This window comes from Xiphias gladius, chromosome 24 (assembly GCF_016859285.1).
Source record: "Xiphias gladius isolate SHS-SW01 ecotype Sanya breed wild chromosome 24, ASM1685928v1, whole genome shotgun sequence".
Classification (NCBI taxonomy): Eukaryota; Metazoa; Chordata; class Actinopteri; order Istiophoriformes; family Xiphiidae; genus Xiphias; species Xiphias gladius.
Window position 1 is genome coordinate 6201425 of NC_053423.1, and position 25149 is coordinate 6226573.

At 38.9% G+C, this 25149-nt stretch overlaps 1 protein-coding gene across 1 annotated transcript; it reads left to right on the forward strand.

Annotated features, from left to right (window-relative positions):
• The first annotated feature begins 17257 nt into the window (after positions 1-17257).
• LOC120786335 (hippocalcin-like protein 1) lies at positions 17258-25062 on the forward strand. Its single transcript, XM_040121755.1, has 4 exons — positions 17258-17353; positions 19649-19930; positions 23221-23326; positions 24965-25062. Exons 1-4 carry the CDS (start codon positions 17258-17260, stop codon positions 25060-25062), a joined length of 582 nt encoding a protein of 193 aa, XP_039977689.1.
• Positions 25063-25149: the final 87 nt, after the last annotated feature.

Here is a 25149-nt window from a genome sequence, read left to right on the forward strand (position 1 = left end):
TCACTTTCTTCCTCGCTATATACTTTTTCTTCTTTTGTGGTATTTTTGATTTTTCACCCTTGTTTTTCACCTGGATCTTACTCATTGCTGACACTCTCTTGGGTCCTGCTTGTTCTTAAAAAACCCTGATAGTTGTCCTGCGTCAGTTCATTAAATCCAGAGCTTTGGCAAAGTCCCTACAAGTATTAACAGTTACTATAAAATACTGCAAAATCCACTTATGCTGACCACATTTCTGGGAACAAAGTGAAGGAAAGAATGACTACTGATGAAATATCATTCGGCCTATGTAATGAAATATCCGGCCTACGTCACCGAAGTGTCAGCTCAGAGGAGACACTTGGTTGCACTAGCCATTCCTAAATCTATTACTAATTTCACGTTGTGTAGTCATGTCTAAGTTCTTAGTAACAATTAGTAACAAGTAGCTAGTTTCAGACTAGTTACTTATGGAATCGGGTCGCACCGTTAAAACTTTTTTTAACTAAAGGAATGTCTTTCGTAATTTGCAAAGAAAACATCTGGAGTTGTGTTACATCAAAAGCAACAATGTTAACAGGAAGTCATCATAAGTTGTAACATAACTTCCAAAAGGGCCAAACTATATGTTTAACGTTTTGGGAAATACACTTAATATGAAGCTACAACTAAAAACCACCTAGCTTCGCACGAAAAATGTAAATGGGGAAACAATTAGCCTCGGTAAGGTAGCAAAATGCACATACAAGGACCTCTAAGACTCACTAATGTCTTGCATGTCATTCATTACATTCCGACAGAACCAGGCTTGTCTTTGTGCTAAGATAAGCTATCCGGCTGCTGGCTGTAGCTACATAAGTTGTCTCTTCATTTCACTCTTCGCAAAGAAAATGAAGAAGCATATTTCTGAAATTGGCTAAATCTTTCCTTGAAGTGCTAATACATTGTAAATAGGTATGACTTTGTTTCATTTGTTCTTCTGATTTATTACTATTCTTGCAGTTTAAAATAGAGTGAAATGTGAGATATCACTAACTTAAATGTCATTATTTCCTCATTAAGTCAATCATCATTAGTGTAATTTTTTTTTATTTTAGGTATGTTGTATTATTTTTGTAAAATGTAATTTAAAATCTTCAGTTACATCTTTATGAAAAATAATTTTGATAAAGTGTCAGGTCAGATTTTTTTATCCACATAATCTCTATTTTACCTTTCAATCTAAACAGTAGGCTAATGGTAGTTTTGTCAGTTAGCTACGTAACAGTTACACCTGGCAGTTACTGAGTGTTAATATTTAGTAACAACTAACCTTCATGTAAGAACTCCTTTGTATGCAACCCATTTTAATTTAGTGAGGCATAAATCAGTAAACAGAGTGACACAGTAACAGCATTACAACTAAGCTAAGTTTGAACTAACAAACAGCTGATGCAACAAGCTGCTGTTGCTGGAAGCTCCTCGTATCTTTGGTCTTGATCATAATAAACAAAACTAATTTAAGTCATGAGCACTTTAAATATCAAAATTGGATTCCCTTAAGCTAAACCCTGTGAAGTATCACAGCTCGCTAAACTCAACTGATTCCCATGTAGCTGTCTGCCTTTTTTTTTTTTTTACTGCTCATTTCTCATAATAGAAGAATCCTTGACCTGAATGAGTGAATAATTGCCCCCAGCAACAAAGGAAGGAAGTTGATGCTGGGAGAATAATTACCATCTTCATTTTAGGCGGTGTGTCTCCCTGTAGTGTGTTTTTGTGACTGCTTGCAGATGGGTGCATGCAATTCCTGCACGTGGCTGTGAGTGTGTCTTTGGGGCTCTTGCCGCCGTGCTGGTGCAGCGTGCTGCTCTGGGACGTGAGCTAAAATACACTTTGGTGCCTCGAAAGCCCTTCACCCTGGAGGCCTCGCTCGGTAAGGGATGTCCCCTTTTTAGAGCCCTTTGAGAGCTTAGAAAACAGCGCAGTAACCCGTTAAGAATTCAGCGCATGTGGGACGATTCACTTCCCAGGCAACGTGATACGGTTAGCAAGTTGAAAGAAAAGAAGTTTGTTTCAGTGTCCTGTTTAACTTGCCCTTACAATTTCAGGTACAATGGAGCTACAACTAAATCTAACCACAAGCTCTTCAAACTGTCCAAGATGCTGAAATTTAGAGAATAAGATTTCTTTCCTGATGTAGATAGGTTTGTACTTCCATCTGCTTTTGGAATGATAGCACTTTAGTCGATGGGAACAATGGCTAAAACGTCATTAAACCTGAGTGCTAATATGTCAGGTGTTAGAAACTGACTGCTCTCAGCCTCCATTACTCCTCTTGTCCAAGCAGCGAGGCAGCCAAACCAGGACACTGTGACTGTACTCTTGAATCCCAGCACAACACGATGCATCTGAACCCATTTTTGGGTAGTTTAGTAACAAGGAGAAAGGCCAGAGGGGCGGTTCGAGCTGTCCTCTTGCCAGTTTACGGTGGCAGGCGTAGTACAGAGAGATCTAGAGCAACGATACCAGGGGAGCTCAGACGGCAGCAAGCTAGGCCCAGGGCATTTAGCAAAGATCAAGGGCTGTTGAAAAACGACAAACTGACATTGGAGATGGTTTGAGGGGAAGGAAGATGGATGGAGGAGGGGGGAAAAGAAAAAGGAGAGGCTAAATGAGAGGATAGGGAAGACGGGTGTTGTATGTCAGCAGATCGATTGCAGCTAAGGATAGAACTATATCAGGATTCTCCTTCACCTCAGCAGCAGGAATAGCTGCACTTGTGACCCCTGAGGGGATCTGCGGACACTATAGATTTGTTTAGCGGTCAGTTTCACAGACACAAAGTCAGTTATATCTTCAATGTGAATCTTGGAATATTATTTTGGTCTAGGAACAAACTAAATACATATATATCACACATATCTCAAACTAGCAAAATGTCCCCATTGACTTTCTTGTGAAAACAGAAACCACTGTACAGCTGAAATGGAGACTTCTGACCTCTTATTAAAGCCCCTGAAAATATTCACAACTAAACAAGCAACAATCAAAGTACAACTTTGGAAAAAAAAAAAAACATCCTATCCTCTGTAATACTTAAGATGTTCATATACGGAATCTCATCTACTAAGCATCAGAACGATTTGAGTGTGGTTTAATCAGATTTGACTGATAGTGGTCTGGCAACATAAGCGAACAACCGTTCAACTATCCTCAGACTGAAATGTTGCTAAAATCTGATTGTGCACAGTATTACGTGGCATTGCCAATTCCCATCACAGCCCTGCCCAGTTCAAACCAAGAAGGAAAAAAAAACCACACACACTCACAAATACAGAAATTTATCATGTGAAATCAACAGAACTTTTCTAATATTTCTGTTTATATAGGACTCCATTCCTCATAGTGACAAGCTTATTGAGAAAGGGTTTTCAGGACCTTTAAATTCTCCGAGCTGTTGTAGATCCGTTACGGATGACTGCGGACACCATTTTGAGCATAGCTGTAATATACAGCATGTTACTTAACTGGTAAAAACCTTATGGAAAGACAGCAACAGCCACAATTTGTAGGGATATCTTGGTTGTAAATAGGCAGTTGCTGAGCTGTTAGCTAGTTGAAACGTTCTAAATGGGCCAAGTTTTTGTATTGAACTGAACAAAACAAACAGGCTGAATATATCAACACTTATGAACAGAACAGAGCAATGGTTACAGTAATGCAATCACTTGGTGTACAGAAAAAGCTGTATAGACAGTGACCGTGAACTGAAAGTAAAAACCAGCAAACCGAATCATAATTTCCACCACTACTTAATGTACAGAATATGCTTGTGCATGCCATGTCATTGGTGAGAGCTGCTCCAATAATCACCCTATAATCCTTGGCTCATCCACAGGATTACCTTGATAGCTGTACTGTATGGCTGCTATAAATTAGCTGCTATAATGGATGTTAGCATTGAACAGACTTAACTAGAATGAGGATTCAATTTTTTTTTACGTGTTAGTTTTCAGAAAACAAGGTGACCACATTTTATTTGAAAAGAAAATGATTATGAAAGGTTACAGCACTTTCTGGTCTTGTTTGGGGCCTGACAGCTATGATAGTGGTAGGTATTTGCAAAATTGCAAAAAAATGCATAGAATTTTTACATAAATCCATTTTTATTAGCGCTCGAATATCTGTCATAGCTCCCTGACGATGTGTTGAATTATGTTAGAAGACAGAACAGTACAGATGTCTTAAATTGCATCTAAAAATATCAGTGCGCTCTTGAAGATCTGGAACCTGGCTCATGAACTGTGACTAGCTTAGCTGCTGAGGTCAAGTTGTCGCCGAGAGAAAGACGAGCTAACTTGTGGCTGTATCTCCCCCCGTGGGAGCGAGGCTGCTGCTGATATAATAGGCTGTCCGGGTGGAAGGCCATGATTCGGCCTGTCAGCAGCAGAGCCTCAGGTCCTCAGTTTGCTCAGTGTGCAGCAGACACTATGGATTTTCATACATTATTATGCTCAGGCCCCGTGCTAGAATTACATACTTGCTAAAGGTCACAGTGCTGCAAAGGAGCAGATACTGTGACGAAAACAGACGGAGGGAGGAGATGGAGGGAGGAAGATAAGAAATGGTATTAATTATCATCAGTCTTCCCCTTGTTTTGATTAATCTTTTTTTTAACCCCGTTCCCCTCTTTCTTCCTCTTCCTTCTCCATCTCTTTTTCCTCCACCTTTACCAAATCCAACCCAATCCAACAAACACTTTCCACCCGTATTCTCTCATAGTCTCGCCTATGATGTAATCAGCAAATGTTATAACTTGATTCCCTTTGATGCACCAACTGTGCAGACACTCGCCTCGTCATCTACTCGAACTTGGCCTTTCCCACACAAACACATGGTGCGCTACAGGCGGGAAGCTAGCCAGAGCACCCTTCCCTGCTGTGAATGCACAGACAGATGCAGCACTGACCTGAGCCGTATGTCTAGTGAACACAAGTCTTTCTCAAAGCAACAGATCCGAGTATTCTCAGCACTCAACCAAATGCTTGACTTTCCGCCTCCATTCAACGTGTTTACATTAACTTCTAAAGCTGCTGTGTCTTAGCCATCAACAGAAATCAACAAAACTATAACACAGGGAATTGCCTTCAAAGATTGAACTGACTGTTTTTTGTCCAGCTTCCAAGAGGGAACAAAAATGTGTTAAAATTGTGTAGTTACATCACATTGATTTTGCATATTGCACATTGCATATTGCTACATATATGCTATTATTACATGCAAATGTCCAGTATAATTTTGCATTTATATGCAAAAGTGTCTCATACATGTAATGAGAGGGAACAGTGTAGCAGATACAGTACAAGATTGAACAGCTTAATAAATGTGCTGGCTACACAGTGAATTTTGTGTTTCAGACTGTGAAGATGAGCTTCCCAGTGTAAATATTTCATAAGAAAATGCTGCGAGGAGGCTTTTTACAAGTCCCTCCTCTTGAAAAATATTGTATGTAAATATTATGTAAATATTACATAAACTTATATCTTCTCTTTCCTTGTGGTATCAACTGGCTTATGTTTCTACCCTGAAAGGAAAGAGTAAAGAATATTGTATTTGTGCATTCATGCAGACATATATGTGCATATGTATGTTTGATTTTTTTTTTCTTTCTGATTAAAAATTAAACGGATTAAGCGTATTTTTTAGTCGAGGACATCATCAGAAGAAGAAAACTGTGGGCTTTGGATGATTGGAAAGCAGTGATACCGTGCTTCCAAAGACGGAGTCCAAGTCTTAAGATGTCTCTATATTCTGTTGCTACCATTTGGCCAAGAAAGAAACATGGCTCTTTGTTGAACAGGATCATGAATGACGTATCTCTGGTTTGGGAAAATTGTTGTGTGGTGCCAGGAAAGCTATTATTGCAATTATCAAACCACCTCTTCCTCCACGGAGGTGTATGTAGAAATAAATTTACCTGCATGACTTGATGGCCCTGAAATAGTTCCAGATTTTGTCGCAGAGAATTAATCTGCTTGCTTGGGACCCAAGTAATGGATAGGTGGTGGCAGCCGACTTGAAGTTTTTTGTCACGTAATCGAGATTGTTACTCCCGGATGGAAGCCATGATTTTTTTGTTTTTGTGACCCAGATGGAAATAGCATTGCCCTCCAATGGACATATTAAAAATGAGGTCAGCCTCCTCCTAGATGGAGGTCTGAGTTCCTGAAAAGAGGTCTACTTCAGTTGTTTTGCAGGGCCAGAAGGAAGTGCTTGTTAAAGCTCTATCAGAAAATTTGGCATGCTGCTGGTACTATAGAGTGCTATATATACAATGCTGCAAAATTGTAATTCAGTTGGTAATTTATGTGACATTTAAAAGACTCTTCAAATTTATTATTGGGACTGCAACCAGCAGATGGCGTGAGTTGACTCTTCCCCAGCATCACCCAGTCATGTAAGGTGAATTTGGTTAGCTAAACGTCTGGCTGGTGGGTGGAAGTGGTGAAGACATTTAGCCAACACTGATTAGGCCAATTTTCTTGAGACAGAATGCTCACTAGTGCTTGGGAGACAGATTGTATTTTGGTCCTTATTTTCACGCCGTAAGATTTCCTAACATAAATCAGACTCCAGATCAGATTTTTCATTCGGGCAAACAGGGCGATGTTAAGAGGTGGGAATGGGATTCTCTTCTTTGTTTTGATCCCATTATGTATGTTAATGTAATTTTAAAAATACGTTTATTATATAATATATATTATATATTTAGAAGATATAGAGTAATTATCTTTTTTTATATATATATTGTGTTACTAGTGAAGCGATCTCCCTAGCTCCCTGCTTGTGGTCACACACTGGTCACTTATTTTGAGAAATATGCAAATGATATACATTAAAGCTATAATGATTGGTCCCATCATTATTTGAAATAAAATTAATTAAAAACTATTTTAATAGTAATTTTAATAGTCACTTGATCGTTTAAGTCATTGTTTTAAGCAAAAATGTGAAATGTAATAATTTGCTTCTATTTAGGAGTCTTACATGATAATTAAACTGAATATCTTTGTGTTTTGGACTGTTCGTCCAAACCAAGCCATAAACCAAGCCATAAACCAAGCCATTTGATGACATCACTTTGGGCTCAAGCTTATTGTGAGAGGCATTATTCACTCTTATCTGATGTTTTATAGGCAAAACAATTACTCGTTTGTTCAAGAAAATAATCTTTGGATTAATCCATAATAAAAATAATGATTAGTTGCAGCCCAAATGTACATGAGACTAACTTGTTGAGCATGTTCGTTCTTTGTGCATTCAAAATACATTAAGTGGGTATCCAGTATATCATTGTGTTCATCAGTGGAAAATGCATATTAACGTGTATAGGAAAGAATAAATCCTTTTGCAGTTCTCTGAACTTGATTATAATAATCTCTGGAGTATGATTTTTTTTCCATTAGCAGTGATTTCTCCAAAGTTCCATCAAAAAAGACTGATTTACCCAAACTCTCCCTTCTATCTGTCTGTCTGTTTTTCTGTCTCTCATCCTCTCTCTTTGAAGTGAATACCACATAAGCTTTTTAAGCCTTTGCCATCTACACTTATGTGACCCTAAATGTTACTTAATCACATACTCCTCTTTCCTCCTCACTTTCAGTCCTTCCCAAATGTCTGGCAGCTGTACGCTTTATACATCAGTCATTTTAAATGAAAGAAGGAAGATTTTAGATCACACGGTTCTATAACGTGTGTGTGCATACATGTGTGAGCACACGTATATGCGTGTACTCCCTTTTTGACAAAGAGTTATTATCAGAATTTGGACATGCTCTGAAAACTCTGCAGCAGGAGAGAGAGCTCCACACTGAGGACCAGTCCTCATTCTTATTTTTAACCACTCCATTAATGTCTTTTCCTTCAATAACTCTCTGTATCTTCAGCAGTACTTCCACAGTTGTCCCTCGCCTTCCTCTGATCCCCAGTGTCTATTTTTTTCATCGCTTCTTAAGATGGAAACAAATGAATTTTAAGACTTGAATTGATTTGCATTGATCACCAGCCACCACCAGACGGACTAACAGTGGCCGTAAGGGCAAGAAATGGAGCAAGTGAGGTATGAAAGGTCAGGATTGATTAGATAAGTATTATTTTGGTTTTGTTTCCTGGAATGGCTCTGATAAACCTATTGTACACTGCCCAGCAACAAACGAGAGACAAAGTTAGCAACTAGATGGTGATCATAGTGTAGCAGCATTTAGCATTTGGCAGCTCAAGTGCCAGAATTTTCTTTTTCAGGTGTTGGTGGAAACCAAATTAGAGCTAAAACAATGTAGAACCCAACTCTACATATAGGAGATAATACGACCTGATCTCACGGGAATGCATTTAAAGAGCATGCCACTCTCAGGACATTTCGCATGTCATGTCTACGCATTTTAAGCTTTACATGTGTCATTTAACTCCCTTTAGTCCCACGTGTCATATAACGACGTTTTTGTTGTGGGAGGGGGTGGGTGAGGGTTAGTAAGTAGAGAAATTATGTGGCGTAAAGTGACATGCGAAAAGCAAAAAGTGCAAAATAATACGATGCGAAATGACTTAAGGAAAATGGCATGTTAGTCATACGGCATTTGGTTATTCATACGCCATCTGGATGATACTGTGTGTTAGTGTTGTTTTTGCCCCAACTGGCCGAAAAATCAGTTAATGCAGGTTTAAAGACCATTGTTTTAGCCTGTTATTAATACTTACAAGGTTTTGGCAGCAGAAAAGGGGCGAGATGGCCAAAGACAAAGACAAACTATGTCTTTCAATTTGAAAAAGGCACTTTTGGTAATAAGATCTGCTTGGTGTTCAAATGAGAGGCCACAGTCAAAAATCACTCTAAGGTGGAGGAGAGCTTTGTGTCCAGTGATGAGTTGGCTTTTGAGCTGAAACAATTAGCCAATTAATCGTTTAGTTGATCGACAATAATCAGCATCAATTTTGACGCTGATTTTTTTTTTTTATTATAAAAAGTCACTTTTTAAACATAAATACTTAAAATTTTCTGGTTCTAAGGTTAATAATGAAATAATGAAAATAATAGCCTTAGTTGGCTTGCATCCATGATTTAATTTCATTGATCCACTTGGCCAGGGTGGAGTGAGGGCCAGTGAAGATGGATTTAGTCGATGTGTAGAGGTAAACCTCATCGTCGTAGTAGTGGAAGTGGAGACCATGACAATGAAGGATATTACTTAGAGGACCAAAAACTAAGCCCTAAAAAGATTGCCGGTTCTTCAGACAACACCCAGGTTAACACTGTTAAAGCTTTCTGCTATTCCCTGAATACACCAGCACGGAAAGTTTTTCAAAAACATCACTTCTCAGAACTTCAGTACCAAATTTACCACATTATCATATTGTAACTTGTCACCAACATATTACACCTCACACTGCATCTGCAACACGAGCCCTTACAGTCATCATCATCATAAGTGACAAGAAAGAGGAAAAGATAAGAACTACAAATCTTCAACGAGCACAATTTGAGAGGAAGATGGTAGACAATGCAGGGCTATCACTTCTCTCCAGTGTGTGACAGAGAGAAGCGATAGGTCATCAGGATGGAAGTTCCAAGAGAAGAAAAGTGGATTGCTAGGCAGAAATTATGGGAAATTACGAGGAAGGTAAAAACATGACCAACAGGAGGGGAAGAAAAAGAAAGAAAAGAAATATGGATGAAAGGTATAAGCTGCCTGGCGTCTCAGGTGGCCTCCCAGATTGCTGTGCTTGAGAAGACGCAACAGGAGAAGGGAGACTGAAAACACTTGAGTGAAGGAAAATAAATCAATGTTGCCTGTCAGTTTTTTTGATATGTCACCTTTGTCACATGGCACCAGGTCTATCTCATTTATTATAGTGCCGCATATCACTTCAACACTCCCTCCCTCTGTTGTCTATCTTCCCTTCTCTCCAGGTCTCTCTCCCTCTTTTCTGTCTCTCTCTCCATCTGTCCTCTTCCCTAATGACTGAGCTGTTGGGAGGCGATATGTAGGTGGCATTATCTCATCTTATAAGCACATTAAACAGTGGAGACAAAAAGTCTGGCTCTCTAAAGTCTTAAACTGGACTTTGGACTAACCTCTTCTCTAACTCTCTCTGACTTTCTGTTTCTCACATTCCTCCTGCCTCTTTTCCCATTTCCCTCACTCCATCTCAATCTATTCTCCACCACTTTCTTTCTCCTTCAATTTATTGGTAAAGTTGGGCTGATGCACTGTAACATTCCTTTTATTAAAAACCTGATATTGGCCAGCCAGTGTCATCTACCTCTGTGATGATGGCGGTACCTCCCTGACCACAGCAGGTCAATATGTTTTTAATATTTTTTTATTTCACATGGCTGCACAGAAAAGTCATTCCAGCCTGGTGTTGGGAGGATTTTACTCAACCGTTTGTAAAATCTGCAGTGAAACCTGCTTCAATCCTCCTTAAGGAGAAGCTAACCCAACTCAAACAATTAAATTACTTTTAGTGTCCACTGATGTGCTTCAAGGTGCTTCTTAGAGGCTTCTGGTCAATAAAATAGCCTCATAAAAAATCCAATTATAATGTTGGCACAAAAAATCAGCTACTGGCAGCTTAAATTAAAAAATAAATTCAGAATTAGCCTTCAAGGGTTTTATCTTAAAGGTTTCACCATGTATTCTTGGCCCTCACTTCTTATCATTATATTCAAGTCCCAGACTTAAGCATCTCTTTACTGAAAGATAAACACTGGCAATCTTTCAAAAACTCAAGTTTAACAACACACAAGTTTTACTGAAGCTTTGGATTTCTTATGTTGGTTTTAATTTATATTTATTGTGCCTGTAGTTTAGTGTTTTTATCTTATGTCCATTTCAATGTTTTTATCTTGTTTTATTCAATACGAGCTTTCAGTGTTCCATTGCTGTGTGAAGCACTTCCAACTTTTATTTTGAAAAGTGCTGTACAAATAAGTTATCATTGTTAAATGTATTATTATTAGAGTCATAAAAAACTCTATGAAGGTGAAAAAAAAAATTCCTAATCCAACCATGGCAGCCAGAAGTGACATTAATCTGTATGATGCAAGGCACTGATGATGTATGAGATGTATATTTCTTGTGTCTAGGGCTGTAGTCAACCAAAGAAAATCTTGGCTGACTGAAATCATACCTACTCTTCAACCAATCGATTGGTCGCGGGGAAAACTAAATCAGCCACAGTGCACTGAGTACCCTCTACCTGGTAGCCTTATTAGCCTAAATTACAAATACACATAAAAAGCAACTATACATATGTTATAGTTGCGTTTTAAATGATTATGCCATGTTGGTTGTTGAGCTACCAAAAGCAAACTGCTGTTTGCAAAGTTTACGCTCGACTTTTTGGTCATATTTTTAACAAAATGCAGCTAGACCGACATGGTTTGACATGGTGGCAATTAGTTTTGAGCTGACTCCAAGTAAACCTTCTGTAAACATTCAGTAAACACTAAACAAGTTAGACCTAGCAGTCTCCATTAGGTTGGGCGGGTTCAAAGTTGTGAAAACAGGGGTGTTTTGAAACACCTTTTGGAAGAGGCAAGCCTCCCCACACCTCCGGTTCCTGCGCCAAGCTAACACGTACCGGAACAGTCAATTTAACCCCAGGAGATGAAACTGATATCAACCCACAATCAAACTCTCGGTAAGTAACAGAGGGTAACAAAGAGTAACAAAGTGTCATTGCAATTAGCAAACTGTGATGTTACAGCTGAATTTCAAATTGCGATCACTGAGACTGCTCACCACTATGTAATACATTACTCCCCAACACTGCCTCCTGGTATCATCTTTCTTTGGATCAAATAGAGTTGCAACTTTGAAACAGGGCCTGAGTTTTTGAAAGTTTGTCTGTGATTCATCCTTAAGAAAAAACAGTTTCTTACAGTAGCTCAATGACTCAAATAGGACGATAATACATAAGAGGCACAAACTGGAGCTAGTAGATACTCAGGCAGATATTCTCCATGTAAGAGTCCAGGCCGCACCTTCCCAAAAGAATTTCTACCACATAATCATATTTCACTGGAAGCTCTTCTCGTCCTTGGATCTGATTTTTTTTTCTTATCTTAGCTCCTTTTTTTCTCTATCAGCGCGCTGTGGTGTTACATCATTTCTCTACAGGTCTTTGTCTCTCTCCTCCTCTGTGCAAGGATCATCAGCCCAGAGGTTGGTGACCAGCTTAGTAGCTCTGGAACAGATGTTCAGTGGGCTGAGTCAGAGAGTGTGCATGTTTGGCGTGTGTGTGTATGCATCGACTTACGATGGGGCTGGACAACAACAACTAACAAGCACTGGGCACTTCGACTGGAGAGATGGATTAGTGTTTTATGCCTCAGGATGGAAGGATGAATGATAAAGGGAGAGGAAGGGATTGGAACTAGGGTTTGGGTTTCGGGGGCCACAGGGGATTAAAATAACTGTGGCTGGTGAGAACAGAAATATTTTTACAATGCTGTGATTCTCAGACCATCAGGGAGGCAATGCAGGGAGCTCGCATAGGTCACAGCTGGGTCAAATACAGGAAAAAAAAACAAGGGGGAGAGGGGGGAGAGAACGGCAAGTAAAGTGTAAAGGTCAGTGTGTTAGAATAGGATTTGTTGTGGGGTTGTAGAGACTACTGGCAGCCTGTCTGTCAGTTTGTGATGTCACTTCCTTTACCCAAGGGCTTTGTCAAACCTGTAGAGGTAATCTACCACCTCCTCTGGCAGCCATGTTGGAGGTCCGTAGCCCACGGAAGCTAATCGTGTTTCCAGTCAAACTTAATTCTGTATCTTAATCTTGTTGGTTTGTTAACTAACAAGCCATTTCATGTTGTTATGCAGCTATATACTAAATTTGCAGTAGCAGTGGCTCTTAGTTCAAATCAGCATTAGTTTCTTGGCCAAATAACCCGAAAAGCTTCACCCTTAAGATAAGGCAGCCTGTATGTAACCTGAGAGGGAAAATCCAGGGCAAAAAGTCTGTGCATCACTCGCCAAGTTACCAATAAACAACCTGTAAATTTAGTAACATCACCATAACAAAACAATATGCTTTTGCAAAAAGCGTTGGAACTATTTGATTTCTGTATAGTTATAATCACGAAAGATAAAGAGAACTTGCTCTGTCACAATCTGGATTGGAAAAGCAGTACATTCTTGACACCGGAAATAGTAGTTAGACATTGTGTTTTTCGAGAGCTTTCAACCATATCTAATGGTCTTCATCAGTGGATGGCATTTGGTCAGCTGTCATGTAGCTCAATCTGTTGATATGCCTATTTGATAGTTTTTATAATTAACAACAGAACAACGTTGGGCAGGTGGCTAGCATATAAAATCAGAGATGATGGTGTTAGGTGTCGCTGCAATAGTTTTACGATGTTACTACAAAGACTCCATTTTCTGTGTGTGATCCCAATGTCCCAACGTCCTAGGCATTCGTTTCTGTTTTTTAGGATAAAATTTCGTCTTCCACCTATAATTCAAAGCATAGTTAACTAATAAGGCACAAGGATTCAGTAGCTGGACCAGCACACTCTAAGTCCTTTGGATATGTACCAGACTCAAATGGTTTCTTGGTCTGATTGTTTTAATGTGATCTCATCCCCAATAATGGGAGGAAGTCTCCATCCCTCAGCATAAACTATAAATGTGTCAGCAGTACTATACATACAGTATCATTTCTTGTGGATGAAATACTTAATCCTTTTTTCTTTTATTCACTTACTTAATTCACTTGTGCTATATGCCAATTAAGGGGAAGGTTTGCTCTGTTCTGTATGTCTGTGTGTCATAAGGAAGCATTAGTTGCTGTAATTAAAGCATCTTTATCCCTCCAATTAAATCTCGTCCTCTCTTCCAAGCTTTTCTTCCCACACACCCCCAACATCGCCAACACACACTAACACACACGGAGAGGTACACACTGTTTGTTTTGTGGCTGTGTTCTCCACCTAAACAATTGGACGGCGTTGGCGGCTATTATTAATTTCTGCAGGTACTAAAAAGTGTGTGCGCCAGTGCATGTATGATGGGTGTGTGTTTCCAAGCTCTCATCTAAGTGGTGCACTCAGTCCATTCTCAGCCTGCTCAACTAAAACACACAAACTACTGATCTATAGCGAAACCTACGGATTTCACATATAGCTTTCAGTGCTGCAGACGACACTCAATTACTCCTCGAGGAGAAATTAATTTGTGTCTGTCTTTGTCCTTAGATTGTGTATATGGCTGACGCAATAAGCAAAGTGGCTTAGTGGTATTAGAATTCAGGAAAAACAGAGAAAAAAGTTTTGCATTGAAAGTGTGAACACTCAACCCATTTCTTAGCTGTAACAACAGGAAATATTAAGGCAAATATGTCCAAATTTCACATTAAGACACTGGAGAAAAAGTAAACATTTCCCCCAAAAAAGACCACACATTTGTCAACCATGATCATAAAATTACTCAAGAAAATGAAATGAGATGTATACTGTCAATTTAAAAGGACACAAATATAATGATAAGAAATAACATTTTCTTGTGTTTTTGGGAAAAAGAAAATTTGAGATTTTTAACAACAGGTTTAGAAATGCGGTCTAGCAAATCATACCTAGGCACAGTTTGGAAGTAGGCTTTTTAATGCCAGGTGGCAAAGGACCATAATATTGTTTCCTAATCCTCGGCATGTTCAGCATTCACTAGTCCCCAAACAGAGACGAGGAAATCACAATTGATGGCTACAGTTCTCCTTCCAGAAGCCTGGGAATTGGCTGCTAGCATTGCTGTCACGGCACAATCATTTGCTCTAATGCCTTCAGGATGAGGGGACTTAATATTCTCAAGTCTAATTTTACTAGCCGAGTAGAGACAATCAGGGTATGGGTTTTGTCTCTGTGTAAGTGAAGCTCTCACCAGGAGTTAATAAACACCTGCGACACCCACACCATCCACCTCATATGCATCACACATACTCATAGACTTTCTCGAGTTCAAATAAACACAAACAGGCCTCTGCTTGTTCTCACTCACACATGCATGTACAGTATACACACAAAGTTCTTGGTGTAATTACCCGGCATGACTGAGGAGAGATTGGAGGTCAAAAAAGGTCGGACATGTCTCATCGGAGGCGTTCAAGCCACAGGGATACTGTAATTTAAATCACTCACACACACACACACACACACACACACACACACACACACACACAGAAGCATACACTGATGGCTGAACTAGACGTACCTTGTACTAGACGGCTAATTAGCCGTCTAGTACAAGGTAGCCAAGAAAACAAGGGAGAAAAGTCAACAAGCACAACTTTTTTTCCTCTTTTGTACACAAAGCTGTTCTGATACACATTAACAGTGTCATATTAGTAATCGTGTCATCTTAATTATAATTAATTATAATTATAACTTATGGTGGCTAATGTTGGCCAATGTTGTTAGCAACATAAGCTAGATATTGCTGTGTAACTAACATTACTGTGAGCCAGTTTGCTGACTTTTTGAACCTAGTTCTCTACTTGTGCTTGTGCTCTGATTAGTTGTTAATTATCTCACTAGACTTTGTCATGTCACAGATAAACATTTCAGTGGTGAAACATGTGCCATTACTCTGTGGGCTAATTGCCTACTGTGGCGATAGTGACTACTGTTCAGCAAAATGTACATAAATTAGGTTTCCAGCCAAGCGTAGTGCAGATCTTAACCCAATTTCGAGAAAATCGGCAAACGGAAAGGCCATTTAATGCACGTTTCCATCCGCTACTGTCAGACCAAAACCAATAAAAGCCATGTCTGCATTTTTACCCTAACTGAAAAATAAAGGCCTTTTAAGGTCTAAATTAAACGATGGTTTTCATGATTTTCAATTTTGAGTGGTTTTTACTTCCCCTTAAACAGTGCATATAATCCCTTGAAAATAATGTATAACAATTCATTAATTATCACCTTAAGATCGCATTAAAAATACCGCAATTACATAATTTTCAGGTAACCATTAAACCATGAAAACCATCCCTGAATTTTCACCTTAATTGAAAAAATTAAGATATAAATTGAGGGTGTTTTTTTATTATTATTATTATAGTTTTTGGTTAGTTTTAAGGGATTTGACGCCTTAAACATTGTTTAAAATGTGCATATGATCCATTAAAGGAACATTTTTTGCAGAATATGCTGTGCCTTCTAGTGGCGTTTTAGATTGAATAGATGAATGCCTCTCTCACTTCTAGCCTGGCTCTGTCCGGCTTTTGTTTACCGTTGGACAGGCTGGCTCTTTCCCTCTGTTTCCAGTCTTTATGTTAAATTAAACTAACTGGGTGCTGGCTGTAGCCTCGAATTTACCATGCAGATATCGGAGTGTTTTCGATCTTCTCATTGAATTCTTTACCAGAGAATTATTTTCTGACAATCCCATTAAAAATATATTAAGGTCAAAAAAATTTGGTTTCCTTGTAACGGTTTCAGTACATAGTCTTCAGTACATCACTGAAATCGTGTTTCGTCAGGCAGGTTGAGCCGAGATGAAGATTAGGAGATCTGGACACACACACACTCATGCCACACTACTGATTTGACACACAAACACACAGCTGGCCAGATAAACCATAAATGTGATCAGTGGGCTAGCACTTGACGTCACAGGGGTGTGTTTGGGATTATTTAATGTAATGCAGCATTTTAAAGACTTGCTGAGTTGCATAACATCTCGTGTCAAGGGGACTGGATAACAATACTGTCACAGGATTCACTGTGATTTCATTAAGAACTGGCAGAAAGTCATTGTGTGAGTGAAAAAAGTCACGTCAATTTGTGAATTTCTTATATGGAACAGTTTTATGTTACTTTTCCATTGTTTGTTTGGTGACTTAAATCGCACAAACTCAGTTCTGTCTATTAAGTTCTGTCTAATAAGTAATACATAAAGCATCTTTGTTTTTTATTTTCAACTGTAGCTGACAGTCAACTGTGTCTAGTCTTGCCTGATAATTCCTCATATATATATATATATATATATATATATATATATATATATATAGAGATAGATAGATAGATAGATAGATAGATATTATTATATCTGTTGCTGTATGGCGTGCTGATCAACCTGTTTTCTGTCCTCATCCGTCGCCAGACTTCATCTTCCTCTCTGCTTAATTGTTGCTGACCTCCTGTTTCTTTATCTCTGACTGACAGGTGTGAAAAGCGGCCTGGCTAGAGCTATAGTTGCTGTTGTTGTCAAGGAAACCGAGAGTCCTATCCCGTTACCATGGGGAAACAGAACAGCAAGCTGCGGCCAGAGATGCTGCAGGACCTCCGGGAGAATACTGAGTTCTCTGACCATGAGCTGCAGGAGTGGTACAAGGTATGTAAACGCACGCTGTACGCAGAGTGTGGTCATTTTTGGGTAGAATCAAATCATAGTAATGGTACTACTACTGCTGCTACAAAATCAGGAGTGGCAAGTAACTCATTCTGTCAAGTACTTTACTTGAGTATTTCCATTTTATGCTACACTATATAGTGTAGCATAATATATATATATATATATATATATATATAAAATGATGATTAGTTTTACTTTTAATACCTAAGTACATTGTGCTGATCATGCTTACATGCTTTAACTTAGAATTTGGAGTACTTTTACTTATTACTGTGTGTTTTTCATTGTGGAATTATTACTATTACTTAAGCCTGCATTAACAGATGCTTTTGGCCATAAATTTGTTGTAGTGAGCATGTTAGAAAACAGTTGCCTGTTTATATATCAGGCAGACACATGGCAACATTGTCATTCATTTTGAGTTATATTTGTGGCCACCTGGTCAATGTGAGTTCTATATTCCCTTTTCTTTTAGCTCAGTTTTGCTCTCCACCTCTTTAGCTGCAAAATGCTTTAGCTGCTAAATGCTATGTGATGTTCACCAGCTAATCACTGACCAGCTTCACCACTGACTCTGTGTTTTCGCTGCTGACGCCTGGTCATAATAATTCTCCATGGATTTGTCACAATGACTGACACTATTCACATTACACAGTCATTTGAAACATTGTTAATATAAAAATATTGATTATTGCAGCTTTAAGCAGAGGATCTGAATCTGTCCAGTTTTCACTGAAGGTGTTTGGAAACTTCAATTACATCAGTGCTCTGAAATCAGAATTTGTCATTAACTTCTGATACTGCTATGGTTTGAGCACTTTTCATGTGTCAATGTATATCAGTCAGTTCTATTAGGCTGCGGTGATCATTCACAGTACAAGAAACTAAGTTATTGAAACTTTTGGTGGATAATGTCAAGGTGTCTGTGTTAACTTTAAGTTTGAAAGTCAACTGCATACTAGTGTTGTTACAAATTTACACCTGTCAGAGTTTTAACATTTCAGTTATGGTCAAGCTAGGACAACTATCACTTTGGTCAACACTTCTCAACACAGATCGACACTGAGTAACAACTGAAAACATTGTCTGTAATAAAGCAAGTACAAAAAATAATCTTAAATTGGCAGTTGTAATAAGGCATATACTGCTGTAATGAAAAATGAATCTGCCAGAGCCTTCCTTCCTCAGTAAAGTCGGGTTTCATCAGTAATTATTACTACCGACAGCTGCCTTGAATGTGACGTTTGCTCCCAGTCTGTTAATCCACTGGGGAGACCAGATTAGATCTTGGCATGATGTAGTGCCACAGTGAACTGACCGCATGAATAAATTTCATCTTGTGTGCTCAGATGTGTGTTTGTGTAATGGCTATATGGCTTTATGCGTGGATTAGACCTACGGAACAGCTGTGTGAGCTGTCCTGAATAAGAGCTGTACATGTTAAACTTTCACCTCCCTGGCATGTCACTTAGGCCTAACTGACCCCGGGGTCTCTTCACACTGACAGTGGTCATGGTGTTTGCTCTCAGCAGATTAACAGCTCCTGGATGCCGGAGGTTGATATAAACTCCATAGTTTATTTCACAGGATGTTATGGTGCCTGAGGTCTTGGAGAATTTATCCAGCTTGTCATTTTTGGTGATATATTACCAATAAATCAGAGCTTCGGGTCAGAAAGCCTCGCTAAAAGTTGTGACGCTCACGTGCTGAAAATGTCAAAGACACTGGCATGAAAATTTTTTTATTAGGAGCAGAGCCATGTTGGTTTTCCCATGAATATTTAATATGATGATCAAAAAGTGAATTCAGCTTCAAATCAGTACAATGACTTTGTCACCTCACTGCCTATATCTTAAAGGCCTTTGTAAAAAAGAGCTTTATTTCTGCCCAACAAAGAGCAAGACTGACATGACTTTTACCTCCCTTTTCTCCTCAGGCACAATGCTGCTTTATCTAATGTGATTCCTTGAAAAGAAGATAGAACTGCTTTCGACTGCCCAAGATTAAGCTTTTGAGAAAGTACCTCTTCAATCTGTTCTGAAAGGATCATTACATGAATGAAACATTTAATGGTCAAAGTTTTGTTACAGAAATTAGATTCCTGATTTTTTGACTGCCTTGTAATGGTTTTTTCTATCAGTTATAATAGGAATGTCTGCTGATGTAAAAATTGTATCATAAAGACGAATTGTATTGACCTGGTGACTGAAAGAGAGGGTTAAAGGACTTAATTTGACTCATCTTGCCTCATGTTGTCTCTTTTCTTTTCCTCAGGGCTTCTTGAAGGACTGCCCCAGTGGAACCCTGAATGTGGAGGAGTTCAAGAAGATTTATGCCAATTTCTTCCCTTACGGTGATGCCTCCAAGTTCGCTGAGCACGTCTTCCGTACTTTTGACACCAATGGTGATGGGACGATAGACTTCCGGGAGTTCATCATTGCCTTGAGCGTGACGTCACGGGGGAAGTTGGAGCAGAAGCTCAAATGGGCCTTCAGCATGTACGACCTGGATGGAAACGGGTACATCAGCCGCGAGGAGATGCTGGAGATTGTACAGGTGAGCAAAGGACATTGGGTAATGTCGTCTGGCTTGGGGCAAAGGATGAGTTCAGGCATTTGGACTATGAAAAGTATGTAGGGTATTTTTCATTTTTGAAAAGGCTGTGCTTCTGTTCAGGTTTGTTTGTGGTATCTGTTAATCCTCAAGTGTAGAGGAAACCTTTTTGGAAACAGCCTCAGCAGGACATTTTTAAAGGACCCCTTTAGTATTGCATTTGGTGCACCCACATGGGACAGAATTTAAAGAAGAATGGTCAAAATCTGTGCTGCAGAGGCTGATATATCTTGACTTTTAGTCCCTGGTATTTGTTCAAAAGTCAAAAAGACTGGATCCTACACCACCCTTAACACAACCAATAGTATTTACTTTATGATGGAACTAGGAAAAGTCAGTGGAAAACCAAGTTATAGGGATTCATCCTCTTAGGACCATGAATGTCTTAACATTTTTTTTGAATTTTAGAAATTCATCCAGTAATTATTGAAATATTTGTAGTTTGGAGCAAAGTGGTGAACTGATTGACTACACCACTAGAATGACTAAAAATGGCCAAATTTAAGAATATTTAGTAGTACTGAAATATCCTGACTATTAGTCCCTAGTATGTGTCAAGCACCAAAAGAACTAGATCCTATGTTTCCCAAAATTTAACCATTACGTCTTTTTGTTAAACTCTTTTTGTCCGCTCAAGGCCCATGTCTCTCAAACTCCATGTCTCGAGTTTGGAACACAGACTTGCAGTTACAATTGTTTCCTTCCCAAGCTGAGATAGCCTCAATGACATCATCGTGGTTATTTTCTCAGGCTTTAGGGGCCACCTCCAGAGCCACAGAAGGAATTAAAAATGTTTTCACATGCTGAGTCATACCCCTAATGACACTTTAGTTTACTTTTTTGTCTAAAATTGGTAGAGTTCGTCTTTAAAGACAGATTAGATTTCCTTTAAGATCAAGGTAAAAAGCACAAGTGACGAACAAGAGAATCCCAAATATTAGTCACAAGGTTTTTGAGCATAAAAGGAAATGCCAAAGTAATGTCTTAAATCTCTTAGTCACCAAACCTAACTAAGCTTTTCATAAACACGTGGTGGAGTTTATGGCCTCACAAGGAGGTTAAATATGTTTTGGTTTAGAAGGTTTTTTTTTTTGCTGCAACATTGCCATCGTGCCTTCCCAAAATAAAGAAAAATTTCCCAAAAGCCCACTACGCGTACATTTTATTGGAACCAGCCAATTATATAGACTTGCACAGACAGAAATAGACAGAGTGCTTATGATAAGTGCTTACTTCAATTTGTTTAAGTACGCATGGGGAGGCTCAAGTACTGAAATACAAAGACTCTAATAGACATACTTAATGTACTGATTGCAATATCGGCACAGGCAACAGTTTCTGTGAGGGCTGTTAAGTACAGTGTTACATTAGTGCTGCATGTAACCCTTCCATGTTGAAGAGAATAAATAGAGAGACTCATATGTTGAGATATTGGACTGAAGATCTCGCTGAATGTTGTCTGTGTATGTGTGTTTATGGTGTGTGCGCTTCTGGGTTCTCATGGATTAGTGAGTTAAATTTAACCAGCGTTTATCCCTGAGTGTGCAGAATACTGGGATTATCCTCAAACTCATTGAGGTTACGTACCGCTGTATGAGAGAGGAGGGGCCCATTGTCTCAATGTACACCGAGAGAGACAGAAAGATTGTCATAATAGAGGAAGTCAAATTAGTTTTACACAACATTATCGGAAAACAGATCATACCTTCAACCTACCCTATAAAATCATTCATAAAATCGTTCTGTAAAAATTGGCCATATGAATAGAGAATATTTGCCCAAAAAAACAGAGGTGTTGCAGTATTACTCCAGGCACAGTGTTACCACAATAGTTACAAGAAGCCACTGCCGTTGGCCAAGAAACTCTCCAGAAACAACAACTTGGTTAACAACTAGAAACTCTCTTTAAAACCAGAAACAACAACTTGGTTAACAACGTAAATTAATGTTGTGTTGTGTCAGCAGCAGCTTGAAGATTTGTTCATCTTGCACCCAGCACTTTGCCTCAATTCACTACAAGAGCTGCGCAAGGAGGAAATGAATCTGTAGCCCACTGTCGATTCAATTTGTAAATTAAGTTAAGTTTTTCTCTTTTAAAAATGAATTTACGAATAAATATAATTTATTTAGGTATTACTTACTCTATTTTCAATTGATGTGCTTATGATTACTTTTTTTTAATAATCAAGATTTTAATTTGACATATGCATTGATAGATTAATGTCATCATTTATAAAATCTTTTTCCCAATTCCTATTTTTATTGTTCCATTAGATATCAATTAAAAGTGCTTTATAGCCATTATAACTGTGGTCCTCTAAAGTATTTCAATTAATGTTCTTTTAAATAATATTTAATGATAAATGTTAATATCAAATATAATATTAAATGATAAATAATGGATTATATTTAAAAAACACATTTGCAGATGTTCTGTCTTGGCCCCATCCAAAGAACGACTGTAAAACCAGTGTTTGTTATGTGTGGCTGATGCATCTTAGGACAAATCACTTTGTTTGTGTCATATAAGTGAGTCCTGTTTTCAAAGTTAAACTTTTCCTTTTTGGTAGGAAGACATGAACTTCAGTATTATAGTTTGAGAGATAACATTTTAAAGCTGATGTGTCTTACTGAAATGCACGGAGGGCTTATTACATGCAAGCTACCTTACTTTCTGAGCAGGATCTACCGGCAGTTTTACCACCTACAGTATATTCCCAATGCGAGAGATTTAAGCTGATTGTAGATCTGTGCCTGAAGTCGACTGATACTCAGAGCTTCTCTGTGCTCACTTGCAGAGGTTAATTGAAGGCTATCGGGAGACAGGAGTTTCTTGTATCAGTCAACAGATAAAGATGTATCAGATCAATACAGTAAGCTCTGCTCATAAGCACCCCCACCCACCCTGTCGGCACATGCAGTCTTTGTTGCTGGTTCTACAGCCATACAGACCCTGCGTGGGTATATGTGGAAAAGCTGCCCAGGGAGCAGCTCTTAGCATCAGGAGTAACAAATGTCAGTGAATCATGTGGACTACAAAGCCTGTATATCAGCATCTTGAAAGCTGCAGTGACTTTATTTTTCAGTTCAGTTGTGTTTTAGTTCTCTCCTGCTTAGTGTCCTTAATGGGTCCCTGCTGGCTTGAATTCACTTATCTTTCTTTTCTCTCGCTCTCACCCAATGTCTTTCTCCTTCTTTCTCTCTCTTGCTTGCTCTGCTGCTCTGTCTCTCAGGCCATCTACAAGATGGTGTCATCTGTGATGAAGATGCCAGAGGATGAATCCACGCCAGAGAAGAGGACAGATAAGATCTTCAGACAAATGGACCTCAATAATGATGGTGAGTGGAGGAAATGGCAACATGGAGGGATGAACATGTTGCAGAGAGGGAGAGGACAGGATGGGAGTGAGGACTTGCAGATGACTGTGAGAATTTATTGAAGATCATTTTTGAAATGTGCTCATTTTTACTGGAAACCAGGGATTTTTGAGAGAATTTAGGACTGCATATTTTAGTACTTTTTACTTCATGTCATGCCAAATATTTGGCCCATCCCTCATGGGATTACACTGATACAAATCAAACATTAAAAATATAACATGCACCTTCCAGTAATGCATATACAATCCCACGGTAAAAAATTTTTCCTATATACAGTACTTTCAAATAGCTTAGTTATGTGAAAAGATCAAATAAATTGTACACTGAATAGCAGAAGAAAGAAAAGGAACTGCTTTTCTTGCCCATCTGCCAGGCTTTCTCCAAGTGACTGGCTAATTTAAATCTTTCTTTTCTGATCAGCCAACTTAGTCTTTGTGCATCATCCATATTTTCAAAAGTAATGATGATGATCATTATTTAACAAGACTAAGAGTCTACAGCCATGCTAAAGGCTTGTAAGGCTGTACTTCAGCACAACAGTGCTTTGAGCTAAATGCTGAAGTCAGAACAGCAACATGTTCACAGTAACAATGCTAACATGCTGATGTTAGCGGTTCTAATATATACCATGTTCACCTGATGGGAATGTCACAGGTTTTGCAAGTATTTGGTATAATACATAAAGTTTTGGACAAATAAAAATTTTGATCTGATGATGGCACTCGCTAAGGGATTGGTATACCAATTCATCCTGTGGGGAACATCAATGTATTTACCAAAGTTATGGAAATCTGGAAGGGGGTGGTAAAGGAAAAGTCAGAGAATCACCAAAGTCATTAGGCCACATCCTCCGGGGACCACGAATATCTGTACCAAATGTCACTGCAATCCACCCAATTGTTGCAAAGACATCTCCAAAAGCAAAAACTTTAACCTTGTAGTGGTGTTAGATGAAAAGTTGGGTTTACCAAAGTCAGTAGGATTCACCCTCTTGGGACCATGAATGTCTTACAGAACTTAATGACACTCCATGCAATAGTTGTTAAGATATTTCAGTCTGGACCAAAGTGTTGGAGGAACTGACCAACAGACAGACCGATGTTACCATCCATAGAGCCACGCCACTAGCATAGCTAAGAACACCTAACCACACCCACATTTGTAAAACAAAGTGCACATGTCCCTCGACCAAGATCCAAAAAGTTGTTTATCCCAAATAAATATCTTCCTGGTCAGCCTTTTTCTTCCATCTCAAGTAGTCAATTCCATAACTGAGCTATACATACTGTATCTTCCAGTGAACCTCACATAGCTCCCATCCCAATTCTCCTGCTTGGATGTTAGATGCATGTTTGTGCACATCGAAAAATTTACAAAAGCACCGTTTTGCACTGATTCACACTTTAAAAAATGTTTAAGGTCCTGAACCCTAGCTGAAAATTTAAGCACAGGAAACACCAAAGCTTTGGATTAGGTTTGAAAACTTCAAATAAGCATTTTTGTTGTCTACATTTAAGAAAGGAAAGATGCAGTGCCATAGTCCTACAAAATAATGGCAATTTTTTCTCATTTTTTCTCTCTCCATGTGTCCTGCAGGCAAATTATCCCTGGAGGAGTTTATCAAAGGTGCCAAAAGCGACCCCTCCATCGTCCGGCTACTCCAGTGCGACCCCAGCTCGGCCTCCCAGTTCTGAACACCTGCGCCGCTACGACCCCTTTTTCCTCACCCTCTCTGTTGCTATTGAACCAGTCACTCAAATCAATGCATGATGGTTCTCATC